Below are 19,655 nucleotides of genomic sequence, written 5' to 3'. Positions count from 1 at the left end.
CGCGGTCATACAATGATGTCGTCCAAACAATCACGCCATCAATTACAACACTCAACTATAAAACGACGAAATGATGGCATGTAGTATGTATTTTCATTTTCCCATAAAGTGTGTGTGACTGTAGCCATACAAGTCACTATCAATAGATACATGGCCTCTATGCCACTTTGGCTTGATATCTTCTAACGTCTCCTCCAACCTACGATAGCATCTCTCGGGCGGGGGATCTGTAGGAAGGGGATAAGCCTCGGGATTGGTGGTGGCAAGTGCGATGCACCACCACCGGTCGGGGTCATAGCCGTGTTGAACCGGAATCCTCAGTTTTTGCCTCGTGTCAACTTTTGCACGTAGTCCACAGAAAAACTGATGATTGGCATCCCTTTCCAAAACTCCCGGTGGCGGTGGTCCCCACTGGGCTGTGGCCTTCTGTTTCAAACAATTGTCGGATAAGGCAAAGCCCCAGAACTTGGGTAGTACACGAAGAGCTGATGAGGAGATATGATGTGTGTGAGGAATGGATATGCTGATGTTAACGTGGGACGTACGACGCCAGCGCATATTCTGCGAGATTTGTAGCGATGACTTGAAGCGGTAATAATGGCCTGGCAAGTGTGGATAGGCTGGAAGTCGTCGGCGTCCGAAGGAATGAAGTTCGAGTGCGTTAGAGGGCGTTGCAATTTATGCTCGTGAGCTCTTATACGGTCCCAAAAAGGGGCTACCTGGTGGCGAGACTCAATATACTCAGGGGATGGCAGATAATACGGAGGGGCTGGCGAGCCGAGAAGCTCCCAAGGAGTAGGGGCTCCGAAAGCACCAAAAATGGAAAAGAGGCGGCAATGCAGGAGATTTCATGTGATGCGCTCTGGCTCGCTTGGAGAGACTTACAGTTGTTTTCAAACGTTATTATTCTCGTTGACTCACTGGAGGGCTCGTCCCTGACACGTCCCACAGCACATCATGCTGTGTCGCTCGGCCTACGGCGTCTGCACCCCATACCTCGCCGCTGCCGGCGCCCTTTTTCGCATGCCGCGCATGCTCGCGCAATCCGCGTCTTGCTTACGCAGGGCAACCTGCCTCTTACTCGCACCGCAGATGCGAGTCGAGCTCTCGCCCGCGGGCGAGGGTCTCGTATCGATCCTGTCCGCCATGACGGGATTATGACGCTGTCTCGGGAAGCGTTCGTATGTCGACAACCGCGGCGCCTTGCTAATTAATCTCGGATACGACATTTCCGCTGCTGCGGCCGCTCGCTCACATTCACGCTTTGCCAGCTTCATTTTCTCGATTACCCACCCTCCTTCCCCCGGTATCTAGCACAATCTTGTGCCATGTCGATGCGCATGAATCACCGTGAACTTGAGTATCCGTGGTACAGCTACTGGATGTATCATTTGCTCGATCTCACGAACGGAAACCCTCGACTTATCATTTCACCGCAGCATCCTGTCCAGTTTTCACCAGAAGCCCTTGCAGACCTTAAAGTTGTCGCTACCAAGAAGATAGGGTTCAGACTGGCAGACTTAGCCGTTGTTAAAGTGAAACCTGAGACCGCCATACATTTTAACGCCATCACTTCAAAGTGGACTCCACGCTCCGAAGGCTCAGTTGAAGCCACGGTAGAGACAAAACGTTTCACGAAGAATGCCTTTAGCCTTGATCCTCACCTACGGGAGAAAGAGGTGCTCGATCGCATCCAGGAGGCCAAAGGCGGTGTACTAGAAAAAGCGGCGTGGGTCATCGCAGGGAATCCCTATCAGATCTCAGTCGAATGTATTGTGGCCGTGGGTCGGTTCAATCTAGCCTGCTTGTTCTTATGTTTCTTCCATTGACGCCATTTTAGGCCCGTACTGGTCATGCGCTACGATTAAACGAGAGTCAGTCCGCGCTAGGATCACTGAAATCCTCCGCGGTGAGAATTTCCTCTCCCAAAACCCGCCTTACATCCTCCTCCCGATGAATATATACACTGGTCCCCCGTGTTGCCAGTTGATGTGCATGGATCACTGGTCTATCTTGAACATATTAGAGAGGTCATATCCAGGCTTTAACGCTCTGCCAGTCCAACTCTGGTTTCTGAGTTTGGGACTAAGCACCTACTACTTATATAAATGCTCAATATTATCACTATATATTTTGACTTATGCTTCGCCTGACAGGACTGGGTCATTTCCGAACTTGTGCTCGTTCTGTTTACCTTTGCTCTACGAAGGATTTATTGATGATGGAGTACGAAGGATTTATTGACGGTGGAGTACGTGTCGGAAAGCTCGCCAATAAAATTTAACCCAAAAGTAGTGCGGAAAGATATTTGAGAAAATCGGTAAATTTCGGTGCCATTCATCCTGGCGGGGAATCATAGTATTACATTGCCGTTCTTGGACCAGCAATCACAGAGACGCGTCCAGCCGCCTGTTACTACCGAGACGCGTCAACGCGTCATTCCGTCCCCCCCCCTCGTCGCGATTTACACAAGTATTCCTTCTCCTTCCTTCCTTCCTTCCTTCCTTCTTCAATTACCAACAAATGAGCAACTTTATTCAGTACATCAGCTTCAGACAGCGAGTTAATCTGCTCCGTCGATTACAGCCAATCGAGCTTGTGCAACAATTACCCGAGTCAAATCAGTACAAACGAAAGTTACTTTACGTGCGGTTTCAACTATTTACATACGAATGTACAACAGTCCAATCAAGTCACCAATCAATACGAAGATGAAACCCAAACATAAGATTACCACCAAAACACAGCCCAAGCACCCGCCCCCAACCCTGTAAGCATGATTCCCCATCCCACCGTCCTCCTGACAACCCCGCCATTCAGCTCCCCATGGCTCGTCGACGCGAGCTGCCGGTTCTTCTCGGAGCCGCCGTTGCTCGTCGCGAGCGCGCTCGGGTCGATCGTTACCGTGTTGAGCACCTTGGTCGCCGCCGTGGTCGGGTACGTCTGCGTCGCGGTCGGCAGCGCGTCTTGCTGCGCGCTGCCTGAGTTCAGAAACACGAGCGCGGCGCCGGGTGCGGGGACGCGCACGGTGCACGTGTTCGCGTTCGTATCGCATTGTGCGGTGGAGGGAGAGGGCGCGCCTTGGAGGCGGCCGTCGGATTCGAAGAAGCCGCCGAAGGTCTGCACAAGGGAGCCCAGGTAAGATGCGGCGGAAAGGAGGGATAGATGGGATAGCGCACCTGCCCCGCCCACGTAATGTTAAACTTCTCCGCAACACTCGGCGCCACGAGGTACTTGACCATCATGCTACTCGGTACACTCCCGCCTGTTGAGATCGCAACGCTGACGTCACTCGCGCCGCTCGGGTCCGTGACGTAGTTTAGCAGCAGGACACGTGCGGGTGCGCCGTTCTCGTAGATAGCGTAAGCGGGAGTGTATATGCTGCCATTGTTCGCGTTCAGGTCGACCACCTGCGCGGAGCCCGTGTGGCCCAGCGTTTCGGCCATAACGAGCGCGGAGTAGAAGACAGAACCGATGGTCCATTGCGCGAGGCCGGAGAGGTTCCCAGGAGGCGCTTAGGGATTAAATGAGCTACGACGGACGGCATCGAGACGATGGAGATCATCCTTACGAGTAAACGGCTAACATGCACCAGTTCATGAGTGCTTCGCCTATCAGAGAGAACCTCGAAAGACTCACGTTATAATATACACCCTGCCCACCCACATGCAACAACGCTCCCGAAAAGTTCCCATACGCCATCTGCATCCCGTAGTCGAGCGCCCACAGCGATGCGCCGAAACTATGGCTCACGCCAGGGAAACCACCGCACGAGGCCGTGTTTGTCTCGAACATCAGAAACGGCTTGCCCATCTGCTGCGCGTAGGCCGTCGAGTTCAGGTAGGACGCAACGATGAGCTGGCCCGAGGTGTGATTCAGGTAGTCAGAGAACACGTCCTGTGGTACACGTGGCGAGCCGATGCCGTATTGCGCGTAGCAGTTGTTATCTGGGTAGCTATTCGAGTAGAGAGTGGTCAAATAAGCTCCAAGGGAACCAGGCGAAGACGAGAGAGGAGAGACGCACTACTCGACCGCAAGGTAACCAATTTCCGAGTCGTACGTGGAAACGAGTCCGGTGTCCCACACGGACTGCTGGGACCAGGTAGTCGATATACTGGGCACGACGAGGTTGTTCCGGAATTGTATCTGACTGTCATTGTCGATAGCGTCAATGACAATACCGACTTCATTGGTGTAGTTCTGTGGCCCATAGCCGCTGGGTCGGTTTCCGTGACTGACAATGAAAAAAACGAACATGGGTCAATAAGGGTGCCAATGCCGGGAATGGACGTGAGCGCACTCAGCGTAGAGATCTGGCTGGATACGAGGGAAATATGAGCCTGGTTAATGCGGAGGGAGCGACAATTGGACGCACCTCGTTCCCGACTTGGAAGCCCAAGAGATAGTTGTTCGGGCTTAGCACCTGCTCTCCAACTTCCGCAATGCCCAGGCGAAGATTGGACGTGTCGTTGAGAGGTATGCCTGTCGCGCATGTTCAGCACTCGTACCTCACAAGTACAGACATGCAGCACAAACCCAACCACCATCTGGCGTTGACAAGGGATGAGATGTTGCCCATAGTATAGAAGACCTCGGACGTATAGACAAGCGACGGCGTTTGTGTCTAAGAAGAATGATGTCAGAGGTATGATGACGGCGAAGGACGCCTGAGAATGCTAACAGTATCGTTCAAGATGACCTCATGCTTCTCAATCATTTTCCCGTCATCGAGGGAATCCACGAGCGACGCGGTTTCTTGCGAGTTACCGCCTATACGGATGCGAACTTCGCCAGCGCGGTCGCGGATGAGGGCCATCAAGTTGAGGAAGGGGACCTGGAGGTATTTACTGTGAGACGGAGTCAGATAAGATCGTTGAGCAACTTGGAAGGAGGTTACGAATTGGTTCCCACTGTGAAAGAGTGAGTCTGACGTTCGGTCATGCGTGGGGGCAACGCTCACAAACATAAGATATGACACTGAACTCGATCGAAAAACCCATGAACGCGCCGCTCTGGGGAATGGAGAGACCATTGACCGCAGAGGACTGTGCAGCGAGCTGGATGTTAAACTGGGTTGGTAGGCCAGTAGGAACCGGGGGTGCTTGGAGGACAGCGGGGTCGTACGCGGCCGCGCCTGTGTAGTTGCCATCCGCGCCAACTGAGATGGTGGGCTTCGCGAGAGGAACCTGGGAATAAACGGTGACGCTAGCTCTCGCGATGCATGATAGTAAGAAGACGACAAAGAGGCGCATTAGAGCGCCAAGGAGGGGAAGGGGACTCGGGGTGAGCGGGATGAGGTGGTTGTTAGTGGCAGAAAGGAATGACCGAATAGGCGATGGATGCCGTCGGAGGTTGTCATGTCAGCATCGCGTCATGCCGACGACACTTACCTTCCAGGCACATCTGTCACCACCAAACCACACCGATCGACCTCGCCGTCGGTGCCGACCCTGCCTTGCTTGGAACTTTCACGCAACTTCCACGTTAGCGTGTCTCGTGTACCAACGTCCAATTAAACACAAGGACAGCTTGAGGTTTGGACATAATCGAGTGTATGTGTACCATGTCGCGTTGACGACGCACAACTCCGGCGGCCTCGGTAGCAGTAACCGGGGAAGTTTGCTGAAGCCTCTACCGAGACTTGCACCAAGTTCAAGCTCAACAGAGGATCTCCACGCGTAACGCGAGCAAGGCTATCCTTGAACTTCTTCAGTTCTCGTATGACTCGTAGTCACCGCCTAAAGGTTGTATTTCTTGTTTGTACATGTGTCATCCAAGCCCTCGGGAATCGTCCGAGGGGATCCAAATATATCCATCACACTGTCGGGTTTGGAGGAACAACTATATGGCCTTGAACGTGCCTGTATCCCCCCGCCCATAATCTAATTGAAAGGCTATGGTCCTTGTAGATGCTACGAACATACAAACAGGGGCTAATGATCCCGTTAAGCAGTCAAATTCGATCTCCGCATCTTCTGTGGCGAGCACGCGTAACACGGTCCTATCATTTCCACAACACGTCGCCGATGATTCTCTGCCACTCGGATCCTGTCCATGTAGCTAAAGCACAGTATAGCCTAGGTGAGTCTTCATTCGTGCTCGCCTTAAGACACACCTTTTTTGCTTCTGCTGTGATCGTTTGGCAGTGCATCCAGTGCAGTTTGATATCAACATCAAAAAACAATACAATCCAAGATGAAGATGTTATGTCCAGTGCATCCAATAACGTAGTTGCTCTGATATTATCCTCCCACGATTTAATATCAGGTTAAAACCATGATCACTCCTGAGGGCAGGGGACTTGAACGAGCCCGTATAACACCCTTGGTATCTGCTCACCAATGTCTCCGACTATACTCGCGCGTTCCATTTCCCCGGGATCTTGGCTACAATGGAATGCGTATGTAAGATATTTGCTAGGTATGTGAGCTTACTGGGTTTTCGCCAGTCTCTGACTCGTTTGGCAAGTGGCTGTAACGGTCGTGACTATCTGTGACTGGTGCTTTCTGCTTCAAACCGAGCTACGATACATATGGAAGCGACTGCCTTGGTTTCTGCGGGTTGCGTACGCCGTGAGCAGATACGGGGTGCTCGTCATACTATCCCTCTTCATTATGAGTGAGTGCCTCTTACACTTGCGTCAGAAGTAGCCAGCTGAATGGCACATACTCAGTGTATATGCCTCAGAACAACTTGTCGGAACACATGGTAAGCTTAAAACATTGAACAATATGGCTCAATCTAATGTATTTTCCCACAGTGAGAACAGACTCCAGGTACTCTGGAAGTATAAAACTACTCAATGTCATACAACTAGCTGCTCCTTGTCGACGTGGGTTATAGGTGTAATGTACTTCTTGTGTGATACCACAGGGAACTGTGAGCAGGTGTACTATTATCGATGATATCACTGCTCTCTAATAGATATGGCACCAGTGTTGACAGTATTCCGCGTCCTTATGCTGTGGAATCGTGACAAAAGAGTTTTCAAGTTGCTAACTCTTGGATCAGCGTGCGCATGTTCGACAGGGTTGGCATTTTTATTTGCCACTGCAAAGCGCCTACAAGTGACTGGTAAAGTACATTACTCAGGATATCGTATTGGTTAATCGATGCGAATGCAGGCCCCGATGATGTACCATCGAACCTTGTTGGAGAGTATTATCGTAGTTGCCATATGGGCAAAGGCAGCTTCTATATCATTGGTACCTACGCTTCCGAGGTATATTCACCTTCCTCGGGAAGCGTTCCGGGAAGAAGGCTAATGTTATCCGCAGGCTCTGTTTGAGATATACGCCTTTATCCTGGTTTTGTGTAACGCTGCTTCGATTCCCCGAAGACAGGATCAGGCTCTTCACGTGATGCTGATAGATCATGGTGCCCCGTTAATGGCTGTAAGTGTATCATACATCTCAGCATTCGTTCCTAAACGAGTTACTGGATTAGGTCGTATTCGGTAAGCCGCCGAAACACTTATCTGCATCGAGCTCATTTTCAGGGTATCAGCTTTGCGGCTTTTAGATATTACCCTGTCTCCCATAGGAACGGTGCGGCGATTGTAATCATTAAAGTGTTTAACTGAACTGGATCACGACCATAGGAAACGACATTCATGTTTGGGATAATGTCTGTAACAAGAAACTTATTTCTTCAAAATACTCACCTGATGTCTTCAGGATCTCTACCCCCATTATAGCTATGCTAAACGCTCGGATAATCATCAAGATCTCTCGCTACTGCGAACACTCAGAGCAAGTTTGGATGGCAGAGGGAATCAAATCGGAGCGCGAGGTGAGAACATCCTTGCACTTTAAAATCTGAGACCAGCTGTTTGCTATAAACTAAGTATTCGAAGGATCCGTAAGCACGCACCACGGGTTTCTTGCGCTCGGGTTGTCTGCGTGAGGTCACAGCCTGATGCAGATGGTCGGGATGTTCCGGTCTACCTTAGGAGATATTGTCGCGCACATGACTTCCCCATGACTTATTTACGAGTTCGACGTTGTCACGGTGCATCATTCAAGATGTTTGTTCCTGAATTAATTTCACGAGAGAAACCATAGGCAAGGCTCGGAGGTACAACTACCCGGTGTAGGTGGATTTGACCGCTGAGCCCTCTTTACCCTTTTTTACGAATCGTGGCTCGTCTTATAATGGGATCCTATAAAACCTATCGAGAGCAATCGGCTGGCAATCGGTAGTATCCATAAATTATTAAACTTCGTCCATTTAAATATGGTACCAGTAAAAAGCTCGCGGTACAAGCTTAACACTTAACCCCTGGAAATTGGCTCTGTATGAACGTATGCTGCAGGTTACCCTAACGTTAAGATCAGTCACCCAGCGCTTACCGGTCTATCAAAAGGAGCGCGATGTAATGCTGCCAGCGGCGACGGAAGAGGTTTTAGCAGAGCAAGCCACTTGACCATGTCCGTTTTCTCACGCGATGCATCACGCCCCGAGGCTAAGCGCCACATCATTCAGCACGGCCGTTAATGTGCTTGAGTGTGCTCCGACCACGACAGAAACGCCGATACAATCTACCATGACGAGGAATCCACCAAGTAGTGTACAACTTTATATGTATTTTCACTATGTCAAACGGTTCAGCATTCACTAACTTGCTTCGCGTTCTCCTATCATCATTTTTTGCCTGTTGAAACGTTGAGGCCGAGGCTCTGCTTATCAGAACCTCTTCTGGTACCATCAAGAATGGATCCACTAGATCTGTTACACCGGAATTCCACATGGAAATCCCTTGCAGCAGTTTTGCGTACTGCCAGCTTCCTTCCGTATGGAACATGGCAGGACGATCTTGCAGTGAAATCGCTGTTATGGAAGCGCTGTTCATCAGCATCGATTGCCCGGCTTCCCCTTCCTCCCAACCCAAGATAAACACGTCCTCCTCGTGTCGCACCAACTGTATCATCAAAGCGCTGGCAAGGCATTGGCTCAAGTTCGTCAAAGGCATTAATGCATTCATGATCGCCGCAAATTGAACTGTCGGCACACGTATCCGAAACGCCGAGTGCTGAGCATCCTTGATGAAATCGTTATATATAGCCCGTGGACTCGTCAGGCTCCAAAACTCGAGAGTGAGTAGATCCCGGAAATCCCGATGCCCACTGACTATGGCTAGCTCCCCCACCTCCCTTACGCATATCATTCAGGACCCCAGCATGGTCTAGGCAGCCTTTTCGCCGTCTTTAAACATGTTACAGCGGTCTTAAAGTGCTGATTGGGGGGCGCCGCGAGTCCAATGATCGCGGATGATTGGGAGCAAAACGCATACAGCATCTGGTGACTCTCCAATGAGCTGCATTGGGAAAGGCCTACATATCACCAACCCTTGTATTATGCGCTATCGCTGGGTCAACAGACCTTTTAATTTTGGCCTATTCTTGAACCATGATCCCCTCTCCTCGGGAGACTCCTTCTGCCCATCTTGATATCGATATCAGAACAGGTTGCGCCCAGAACTGCGTAGTTCGTGCTAGTGCATCTGGTCGTACATTTATAGCTTTCCTCCCACATCTTTCTGTCAGGGTTTAAAACGCCATTACCTTGAGGTCAAGGGGTTTATAGCATCACCCACAACGGCTCACAATGTCTCTCCTTCTTGCGCGTTCTTCAACTCTGGTCGTTGGGACAGAGTGGATGGATGTTGCAAAGTACCTGATAAGTAAGTGATCCATATAGGATATCATCATACTCTCTGATTTCTTGTAAAAGCGGCTATAACTGCCATAACCATTTGTGACTCGTGCTTTCTCCTTATGACTGAGCTAAGATACATATGGGGGCGACTCCCTTGGGGTTTGCAAGTTGCATACGCACTAAGCAGATACGGGGTGCTTGTCATACTGTCCATGTTCATCCTGAGTGAGTGTTCGGTCTACCTTGCGCCGTCCAAATGTCTAAACGAAGGCTGTAAATCAGTGTTCATGCCTCAGACGGTGTTGTCGAAGCATATGGTAAGCTTAGAAACTATAGTGATGGGTTGATTGTAGAACTAAAACTAATTCTATGGCAGTGAGGACGACTTCTACCAAACCCACACTATATACCAGCTTACCACGCTCCTTCAATTAGCTGCTCCTCGGCGGTGTGGGTCGTAGCAATCGTGTACTTTGTATGCGATACTACGGGAAATCGTGAGCATGATCAGTATTTTTTATAAGTCTACTAATTTACACGGAGAACGATCCTAGTATTGACAGTATTTCGCGTTTTCATGTTGTGGAATCGCGACAGAAGAGTGTTCAAGTTACTACTTTTTGGATCGGTGTGTGTATGCCTAGTAGGGCTCGCATCCTTGCTGGCAGATGCGGAACTGCTGACGAGTGAGAATCGCTCCCCAACACCACGAATATCTGACTGATATATGTGTGGATTCCGCAGCCGACATTATGGTACCGTCACGGACTGCCAGTGAAAAGTATTATTCCACTTGCGGGTTGAGCAAGGGAAATTTCTACATCGTTGGTGTTTACGCCTCTGAGGTATGTTTTAAATCCAGTAAAATGACCCACACCCTCTCAAATTGCTAGTAGGCTGCGTTCGAGTTATATGCCTTATTCCTTGTTGTATGCAACGCAGCCGCAATTCCCCGGAGATCTGAACAAGTTCTTCGTGTGATGCTCACAAAACAGGGTGCTCCACTAATGGTGGTAAGTGTACCGTACGTCTTACTATGTAACTCCAAACGAACGGCTTGGTTAGATTGTCTTCGGTAAGCTACTAAGATGGCAACAAAAACAAAGGTCACTCGAAAGTTATCAGCATTGCGGCTTTTGGACATCACAATGGCTGTCGTGGGAGATGTGAGTTTATTATCCTTGATGAGAGCCTCATTAAAACCGAAGTCACAGAACACCACGTACATGTTTGGGATGGTGTCAGTAACCCGAAGTGCCACTCTTCGGTCATCACCACTGGCGCTAACCGGCACCTTCTGTTTTTAGGGTCTCCGCACCTGTTATATCCATGCTAAATGCTCGCATTTTAATCAAAGTGTGCCAGTACTGCGAACGATTGGAACAGACCTGGCTAGTAGAAGATATGAGTGCTCTTGATTTCGAGGTGAGTCCATTCATGTTTTCGCATACAGGGCTAGCCTGTGATACTAAATAATTGAAGGACACCTAAATGTTAAGGTTCCTTACCTCTTCCCTTCTGTTGATGTTGTAGTATGCTTTCTCTGATGTTTTGTTTTGGGTTTGGAACATATATGCAAGCCATCTTGAAGGTACTTATTCACAGTAGCTTGCTTCGAGCAGGCTCTTCTCTTCCTGTCTCAAAGCTAAGCGGCGGCGGCTGCTACATCGGTCGTCTATGTACGGACTTAAAGTTTCATCAATCTCATGGCAAGCGGAATGGTCCAATGGTCCCGTATATCTGAGCCCTTCCAGTTCCACATCACAAGCTACAGACCGGAGTATCCTCATCAAGCTCTCAGACTACACCGCTTCATGAATGGTCAGCCAATGTTCGATGAGCTCATCAGGGTGTCGATCATCAGTGAGAACGTTTGCGTTGATCTTGACGACCTCGAGCCCGAAGACATCGACACGGAAGACTCTGATTTGAACACCGATTCAGAGGATCCCGACTCGTACGACATGGATCTCGAGGTGTGTTTTGGCTCTGCAAGTTCGCCACGTCTAAGCAGCTGCGGTTTGTTGAACGTTGCGAAACGAAACTATGTCCTCCTCTGCCCAGCTGCGGGGTTCATATCACGGGAATTTTCCACAGCATTTCATCGCTCCGCAGAATTGGACGCGTATAATTGTCCGGGATTCGACGACTAGCTCCTTGGCGCGTTAGCATTCTGCAGCGAGTCGAGCGCAGAGGCTGAGGGCATCGCCTGTTCGAAGCTGGAGTATACCAACGTCAATGGGTGCACGTTTTCTCCAAGCGCCCTAAAACGCATGTGCGAGATGCGGCTGGATATTGCTCCCCCATCAAGAAGTTAGTAGTGATAGACGGGCCTGAGCTTGATGAGATTCTCCAGAACTGGTTCGAGAAACATATAGGGAGGCATTTCAAGTGCTCAGAGAAGAGGGTATGGTAGTAATGAGGTACAGCAACTTTGCATAGTCGATGTCTAGTTACTAGTTACCTCCAATATCGATGAGAGTCTGATGCAATTAGCAGGAGACTCGATCAGGCTAGTTGTCGCGATCTTTGCAATGAGCAAGTCGTTTGAACTCCGCCCACATCCGAGCTGGATGGCGACACCCCTTCTTCAGCGTTTCAGCTCCTCCAGCTTTTTTCGACAGAAACGCCGTCCACCATTCGCGTCGCTCAGCAGCTACTCAAAAACCCCTCATACGTTCCACCCACTGATTCGCACTGTTTGGGTGCATCGGATTTCTCGCGCAGGAAGAGCGTATTTATGCTTGGCTCTTGCGTACGCCCCAGTCAAAGGTGAGTCCTGTCTCTGTCAAACGGGTTCCTCTACTAAGGAGAACAGAAACTTATCGTTGGACAAGGATGTCAGCTCCCGACAGCCGTTTTCTTGTCATGGATTTGCCGCCTGAAGTTCTACTCATGGTCTTCAACTATGCAAGCCAGCCTCGGGAGATTGAAGAGGGCGAGCTCGAGAATGAAGCTTCCGAGGCGATGGTCTATCACGCGCAGCACGTTGCAGAGACTACTGCGTCGACACTTCCTTTTGTGTGTCGACGATGGCTCGACGTCGCCGCCATGGAGCCAGCTTACTGGAAGAACCTGGACATCAACATCGATGGCCCTTCATTTATCCCCACCGTCATAGAAACATTCTTCATAGCCTCCAGAGATTCTCCTATTGCAGTGACCATTGCCCCTCCTCTAGGCAGCCTATGCTCGCTCACCGCATCTCAGGAGCACGCGCGGTGGCAGTTCATCATGAATCACATGTCACCGCATCTCGGGCGGCTGACACGCCTCTGCATCACAACCTACTACCGCTCTACGACTGTCCTTATCAGCCGTTTTCTAGACGGTGCTACCCTGTGCCTCGACGAATTAAAACTTACCTCACGGCGAACGGACGACACCTCTCCGCTTCAGATTACCTCACTGAACCTTGCTTCAAGTCGCCTGAATGAACTATATGTCGACGCGGGGAGCTTTGTCGACCTGATGGACGCCAACATACAATGGCCGTCCGACGAGCCATCTGAATTAAACCTCAAAAGATATCGGCCAACTTCGCCTGCTCTCGCGCTGAGCCCGGCACGGCTCATGGCCGCCTTGCAGAAGTTCGAACAAGGTCGTTCGTGGTACCAACTCGCAATCGACGACGTCCAGTTTGACCCGCACGATCCCCCTCCCGATGATATCGCCCTCCGAGAAGTGTCGCATATTGAGCTCGTTGACCTTGATGGGCCGTTTATGCCGATGATCTGCGAGGCTGCGAGGCGGTCCTCCCGCCTTGACAGCAATATGGAGACCATGTCGATCCTCGAGCAGTTGCTATCAAGGGTGGTAGATATTTCATCCCTGGGGGCAGGTATATAAATTCTCAATTGCCACTGATTTTCGATGATGCGTTTCCTGGCTAGGAGTGAGCCGTTTCTGGAACTTTCAAAGGTGCTGACGCATCTTTGCTACGATTGCTTTCCATGCACACTTTCACTGACCATGTCTGATCTGGGATGGTCCATTTTGCCTCCGGGCCGGTCAAGCGGACATTTCAAACTCCGCATGTCCCTTTCGCCTCGCGGCGTTGAACTTGAACGTTTTCTGAAGAACAACGTTGCACTTCAGCTTCAGCTTTCATTGTAGCTTGGAAAGACTCGTAAGTCTTTGGGCCCTTTGTGACGAGCCCTCTTCCGACATGTTCGCCTAGGTTCCTGATTAACTGAAGAAGCCTGTAGCATCAAGCACTCGAACCAAACTCGAACATCTTAAAAACGCGACGGTGAGATTTCAAACTTGTTACCGGAGAACTACGAAGTTCTTATAGGAAAGTAGCATTCTTGTTCCATACTACAATGTCAACAGCTACCACCCGCGATGTACCCCCCTCTCACTCTCCTATCATGGACTTGCCAGCCGAGGTGCTACTCGAGATCTTTGATTGGACGAGCCGAGACCGGCCGGTCAGAGTGCCCAACGACGACCTCAGCACCCAATTTTCAAGTGTATACCATTTTCACGAAGCTCAAACGACGATGTCCACCATGCGAGCGCTCGCCATGGTCTGTAGACGATGGCTCGACGTCCTTGCCATGAGGCCGGAGTACTGGGAGCAGCTCAAGATCAACATCGACGGCCCTACCTTCATCCCCGCAGCCATAGAAACTTTCTTTGTAGCTTCTCGCGATAACCCTATCGAGGTCACCGTATACCCTCGCGAGTTTGAGCCGTGCACCCTCACTGCTGCCCAGGAGCGAGACCGGTGGGCGCTTATTATGCGACACATGGCGCCGCACCTTGGGCGGCTTTCCCGTCTTTCCGTCACGACCTACTTCCGCTCCACTATTGTCTTCATCAGTCAGTTCCTTGATGGAGCCACGCTTACCCTCGAGGAGCTGGAACTCAAATCGCGTCAAACGGATGATACTTCCCCTCTCCAGATATCCACTCTCCGTATGGCGGACATCGAGAGCCTCCACACCGACGCCGAGAGCTTTGTCAACCTCATGGGCGCCATAGAATGGCTGTCTGGTTCTGGCACGCTTGGAAAGATTGGCATTACCGGATACCGACCAGAGTCCCCGCTCCCCGCAGCAAGCCCAGCTCGCCTTATTGCCGCTTTGGACAAGCTCAATGGCCTGGATGTGCGTATGTATATACTCTCAATCACAAACGTCAAATTCGACCCCAACGACCTCCCTTCCGATACTCCATCACTCCGTTCCGTAGCGCTCCTCACTCTCGAAGAGCTCGAGGGTCCATTCGTACCGATCATATGTGACGCTACCAGATCAAGCGTACATTTAGAGGACATTCATGTCGAAAAGTGCGAAACCCCTACGTACAGCCCACTACCGCCTGGGAACCTCAACATTTCGGGTATACCATCTGGACCGTCGCTACTCCACTTGCTTCAAGGGTTCGAGGGAACGGATATCATTCTCTATGACTGTCAGGGGTTCGACGACTGGTTCCTTGGCGTGCTGTCGGTTCGCAACCAGACGGATGGTCGCTTTCAAGCATGCCCGAACTTGCAAAACATGGAGCTCCGAGACTATCACTTCTCTGCAAGCGCACTGCGGCGCATGTGCGAAGCGCGGTACGATAACACTCAAACGCGGATCAAGTCACTTAGCGTCTATGGCCCGAAACTCGATGATGAGTCTAACGCCTGGCTTGAGTCGCACGTCGAGGATTTCAGCTGGGAGGAAAGGGAACTGTCGGAGCTGGAAAGGCTTCGGAAGCTCCAGGAGTTGTTGTCCAGTATGGGTGGCCTGGGGAGTTTGATCCCGGCGACACAAATGTAGATACTTATAATCCCTAGGGTTATCAGATATCGGAACTCTAGTTAGGCTTTACCTCACATATGTTACTTACGGTTGAATGCATGATATTGTATAGGACGCTGGAGCCAGAGCTCGCTCGCTAACCGAAAGCGGCGCTCATGATGTTTCCAACAGCATACATCCCCCTGCGCTATCGACACCATTGTCATCGAAACAAGTGAAGTGTCCTCATGTGTAGGTACACCTGTACCGACATGCGGCATGACCGCATCGCATCTCAGCAACTGCCATCTAGTCCAAGTTACCGATCGCCCACTCTGACATCCAGGATGCAGAGGATCGAAACATGTCTGGTATAGCTTTATCCCACTTTTGCGCACAGATGTAGTTGCGTTACTATCAAACTCTGCGAAAACATGTGCAACATTAGCATTGATCTATACCCGACAGTAAGTAATGAGATGTTACGTGTAAAGAGATCCAAAGAAAGGTATCATCCAATAGTAGACATCTAAGAGTCAGAAACCAGGAATCCGACCATGCATGCGTCGAGCATGAAGTCCACATTGACCCATGCATGAGTGAGAGCTATATGGCCACTCTTAGCGTGATATTCATGAGAAAGGACGATGGCCTGCTCACCGAACAGCTTTGTCCCATCCCTACCGGCGACGCGCATGAGCTCCTTCTCTCCTCCGGGATGAAAACGCAAGTAATGCGTCATATTGTACACCTTTCCGTGTATCGCCGTCCACGCGTCGTCCTTTCGATTATGTGTCTTGAGCACGGACATCGGTATCCGCGCTAGCGTCTCTACTCCCTGATTCATGAATTGATTCGTGGAATGACGCAGACATCAGCCTTGATATTCCCAGCATGGGGAAGCACGCACACACCCTCAGGTCCTCCCCCGACGCCTTCAAGTTCGCCCAGTCCAGAGGCCCACACCCAGGCCCGAGCGCGACCTTCTCGCGCCTCGACGACTTCGTCGGAATCTTCCTCGTCTCCATCGGCGCAAGCAGCCCCGACGAGGGCGGTGCAAGCGACCGTGGCGCGGGGGCGCCCGCCTGCCGCGACGCCGTACCGGGCAAGGGGGGCGGCGGCATGAGCGACGAGTCGCTCAGGATCGCGGGCACGCCGAGCGTCTGCGGCTTGGACGAGTCTGCACGCTGGGCGCTGTTGAGCGCCGGAAACGCGGGTGGCACGTCGTCCTCGCGTTCCGTCTCGGACCCGCTGTCGCCGTCTTCGGCTTCGTCGTTCATGGATCCTGGTATTGACTGGCCCTTCGAGGTAGGGTATGATGGGGTAGTGCTTTGTGATGGAGAGGCACTGGATGCGGTGTCCAAGGTAAACCAGTTGCGCAGATACGAGCCCATGTTGAGTGGAAGTACGAGTGGAAGAAATGTAACTTGCTGTAGGCCACGACAAGGGAAAGGGGAAGCGGAACCCTGCAGTCCGCCTAAATCGGCCCGTTTGACTCAGCCGATGGGTCCTATAAAGACGCCGGCCGCCTGGGAGAGATGCCAGCGAGATGCCAGCTTCCACCTAGTCTCCCGTAGGCAGAACTTTATAGTTTACGGAAGATAGTCGTTCCTCACAATACGCTAGCAGCACACAAAAGCGAGAAAAGCGAACAATGAAGGAGGGGTTAACGAGCGCTGTGATTGGCTGAGAGCACAATTACCCTACCCGCGCTACTGCGTGTGCGCAGGGCGGGAGAGGGCGCGGGACGAGGCGGAGAGGATAGTATAAGGACTAAGTACTACTAATAAGAAGCTATTATATTTGTATGCTAGGGCGTACGCGTTGTAGTGGACGGGACGGGACAGCAAGTGATACATCACCCACTGTGGGACGCAATGGCGCCACACCTGCAGACCTTTACTGGTACCGACAGTGATTGATGCATCACGCTCGCACTGTGGCCAGAGTGGTTTGATGCATCACCCCTACTGCAGCAGGTGCTTCGAGCGATAACGGGTCGAATCCTGTGAACGGCTCGGGGGCCGAGTCACTCGTAGGCCTGTCTTGCTGAGGCCAGGAATGGCCTTCAAGATAGTCGGCGGGGCCAGCGGCTCGGCCTTGGCGACGATTATTGCGGTCCACGTATGAAGGCGGTTTACAATGTCTTCAACACGCGCCGAAGCGACGTCCTTCTCGCTCAGCATCTGCGCGTACTGCTCGCCAGTGTCCCGCAACAACTGGGCTGCCTGCTGCAGCGCTTCTGAGCTATCATTCTCAGCGATGGGTGTGTAGCGGTCGGAGCGCGAGGTTGCTGTATGCTGCGAGGACATGGTCTTTCGCAGACGCCCCCAGACCACACCGAATGAGGCCCAAAGCCCATCGTTGACGAGTGTGCTGCAGAATCCGGGGATGGCTGCCATCTCCTCTGCCGCCTTCACCGGCACGTCGGCGACGACTCGCTGGATGTGGCACCCCATGGTGACGAGCACGACGACATCGACAGTATGGGTACCGATCACGGGGCTCGTACGGGCCCAGTCCCATGCCAAGCTTAGCGGCGACAGGTGGGAAGGGACAGCGGCTTCGGCCCAGTCTTCCATGGGCGTCGAGCAGATGGTCAGTTGCAGATACGTCGTGAATGGGGACAGGCATGTGTTTGTATTGTCAAAAGAGCCATTGTCGAACGTGCCGTACTGGTGGACCCAATCCAGATGTTCAAGCAGAAGGGCGCGGTATCCGTTGTCGCCATCCTCAACGGCGGGCACGTCGCTGCTATGCGTGAACCATTTCTGAGCATTTCCAAAGAGCATTCCGGCTCTTAACGCCGCTTTCTGTGCGTGTCGATGGTGCGGCGTGTTCACAAAGCAGGTGGCGACAGCGTTGGCGATGCCGAGAACTTCTGCGGCCCCGACGAGGATGTGCAGGGCGACAGGGTTGCGGCTGTCGCGCAGTAAGTTATCTCTCATGCTGATAAGACTGGTATCGGTGCGTGTGGTGACGGCATGTTTGAGAGCTGCAACGGCGTCCGCAAGACAGGGTGCAGTGCGGATGGTGCTGATACGGCCGAGGTCAGCAACGGCGTTGGCAAACTCGCAGATGGCGGGGATAGTGGTGGTTGTGACAGACATGTCCTTGTTGCTGATAGAGACAAAAGAACAGGCGACGGAGGGAAAGACTGGGTGGTGAACTGGGGGTGTGGGATGCTAGTGATTCGAGCCATGATGACGTCATACTGTGTAGCGCTGACGCTTCGTTGGCGCGAGGGTTGCCAGGACCCCTGAAAAGCACCCGGGATGTCGATGCTGACCCCGGGTCCTAGAACCCCGGTCGAGCTCGAGGTTGTGCCCAAGGGACCCGTCCTACCACTAACATAGCCCAGAACGCCTGAAAAACCCCGGTCCAAGCTGAAATTTCGAAAAATCGCCGCCAGCGGCCAAATAAGTGCTCGCGTACGTTTTGGAGTAGTGTATCGTTCGTGTAAGCGGCGAGTCTATGCGAGCGCAAGGATATCAACGTCTACCTCCCCATCCTCGTCCAACTCCTGGACACGCTTATTTACCTCCTTCAAGAACTTCCGAATGAGCTTGACCTTGTCTGTACCCGCCAAACCATCGTAATAGTGAATGTCCCCCGGCATCAGCCTGTACGCAGCTCCTTGCCCGCGCGGTGTGAATGTGAGTCGCACCAGGAACTCACACGGGCGCAAGTGAGCAAACCGGGGGACATTGTATAAGGAGCCCGCCTCGATGAAAGCGAAGGATCCACGCGAGTCGGGCATGTAGACCTGGGCGCTCAGATACGAAACACCGGTGATGATTGATGTCATCGGGACCCAACCATGACTTGCATGCTTTCCTCCAGACCGCTGGCCCAGCTCGAGTACTATGATATAGCAACAAGCATCAGCATTACGTGCATAGTAGAAGCAACGGGAAAAGGGGCGCACCTTTGGCAAGACACACCTGGCCCTTATGGAAGATGAGGGCGAAGTTGCATTCTTTGTCGGCATGAGGGTATAGCGGTCGTTCTCTGGTGAGTTCGGCGTGTCCTACCCAGCGAGGGATGCGGCTCATTGCCACTGCCGCTTCTCGTTTTGATAGAGCCTGCAGAAATGTCGTGAGGCAACGCGCGAATGGCAAAAATGCAAGCTCACCTTTTCAGCCCGTCTCCGTGCGGCCAACTCTGCTTGAACTCTGCATTCGCCACGTTGCCAGTGGAAGGCTTACCACCGCGCCAATGGAGGTTTCTCGCGACTCCTGTTGAAATCCTAGGCTCAAT

At 51.8% G+C, this 19,655-nt stretch overlaps 7 protein-coding genes across 7 annotated transcripts; 4 read left to right on the top strand and 3 right to left on the bottom strand.

Moving 5' to 3' along the window:
• Positions 1-1,087: 1,087 nt before the first annotated feature.
• CONPUDRAFT_142392 (uncharacterized protein) lies at positions 1,088-2,219 on the top strand (the record flags this gene model as incomplete). The annotated part of the gene is made up of 3 exons (XM_007767533.1): positions 1,088-1,781; positions 1,841-1,909; positions 2,157-2,219. The coding sequence occupies exons 1-3, from the start codon at positions 1,329-1,331 to the stop codon at positions 2,217-2,219; spliced, it is 585 nt and encodes a 194-aa protein (XP_007765723.1). The 5' UTR covers positions 1,088-1,328.
• Positions 2,220-2,730: 511 nt separating this feature from the next.
• Positions 2,731-5,252, bottom strand: CONPUDRAFT_49699 (glycoside hydrolase family 79 protein; the record flags this gene model as incomplete). The annotated part of the gene is made up of 10 exons (XM_007767066.1): positions 2,731-3,120; positions 3,180-3,514; positions 3,572-3,581; positions 3,640-3,955; positions 4,025-4,234; positions 4,301-4,317; positions 4,376-4,482; positions 4,537-4,624; positions 4,682-4,881; positions 4,955-5,252. 10 exons carry the CDS (start codon positions 5,250-5,252, stop codon positions 2,731-2,733), a joined length of 1,971 nt encoding a protein of 656 aa, XP_007765256.1.
• Positions 5,253-11,363: 6,111 nt separating this feature from the next.
• On the top strand, positions 11,364-11,810 carry CONPUDRAFT_150904 (uncharacterized protein; the record flags this gene model as incomplete). The annotated part of the gene is made up of 1 exon (XM_007767532.1): positions 11,364-11,810. The coding sequence occupies one exon, from the start codon at positions 11,364-11,366 to the stop codon at positions 11,808-11,810; it is 447 nt and encodes a 148-aa protein (XP_007765722.1).
• A 685-nt stretch (positions 11,811-12,495) lies between these two features.
• Positions 12,496-14,006, top strand: CONPUDRAFT_163128 (uncharacterized protein; the record flags this gene model as incomplete). Its single annotated transcript, XM_007767531.1, has 3 exons — positions 12,496-13,786; positions 13,838-13,909; positions 13,963-14,006. One exon carries the CDS (start codon positions 12,496-12,498, stop codon positions 13,504-13,506), a length of 1,011 nt encoding a protein of 336 aa, XP_007765721.1. The 3' UTR covers positions 13,507-13,786; positions 13,838-13,909; positions 13,963-14,006.
• Positions 13,962-15,506, top strand: CONPUDRAFT_80395 (uncharacterized protein). Its single transcript, XM_007767283.1, has one exon. It carries the CDS (start codon positions 14,163-14,165, stop codon positions 15,432-15,434), a length of 1,272 nt encoding a protein of 423 aa, XP_007765473.1. The 5' UTR covers positions 13,962-14,162; the 3' UTR covers positions 15,435-15,506.
• A 418-nt stretch (positions 15,507-15,924) lies between these two features.
• CONPUDRAFT_51048 (cytochrome b5) lies at positions 15,925-16,242 on the bottom strand (the record flags this gene model as incomplete). Its single annotated transcript, XM_007767143.1, has 2 exons — positions 15,925-16,001; positions 16,056-16,242. The coding sequence occupies 2 exons, from the start codon at positions 16,240-16,242 to the stop codon at positions 15,925-15,927; spliced, it is 264 nt and encodes an 87-aa protein (XP_007765333.1).
• Positions 16,243-17,362: 1,120 nt separating this feature from the next.
• On the bottom strand, positions 17,363-18,505 carry CONPUDRAFT_163125 (uncharacterized protein; the record flags this gene model as incomplete). The annotated part of the gene is made up of 1 exon (XM_007767530.1): positions 17,363-18,505. One exon carries the CDS (start codon positions 18,503-18,505, stop codon positions 17,363-17,365), a length of 1,143 nt encoding a protein of 380 aa, XP_007765720.1.
• Positions 18,506-19,655: the final 1,150 nt, after the last annotated feature.

The sequence above is a fragment of the Coniophora puteana genome (assembly GCF_000271625.1).
Source record: "Coniophora puteana RWD-64-598 SS2 unplaced genomic scaffold CONPUscaffold_3, whole genome shotgun sequence".
Taxonomy (NCBI): Eukaryota; Fungi; Basidiomycota; class Agaricomycetes; order Boletales; family Coniophoraceae; genus Coniophora; species Coniophora puteana.
The sequence above is the reverse complement of the archived record's forward strand: the minus strand, read 5'-3'. Positions and strand labels throughout refer to the sequence as shown.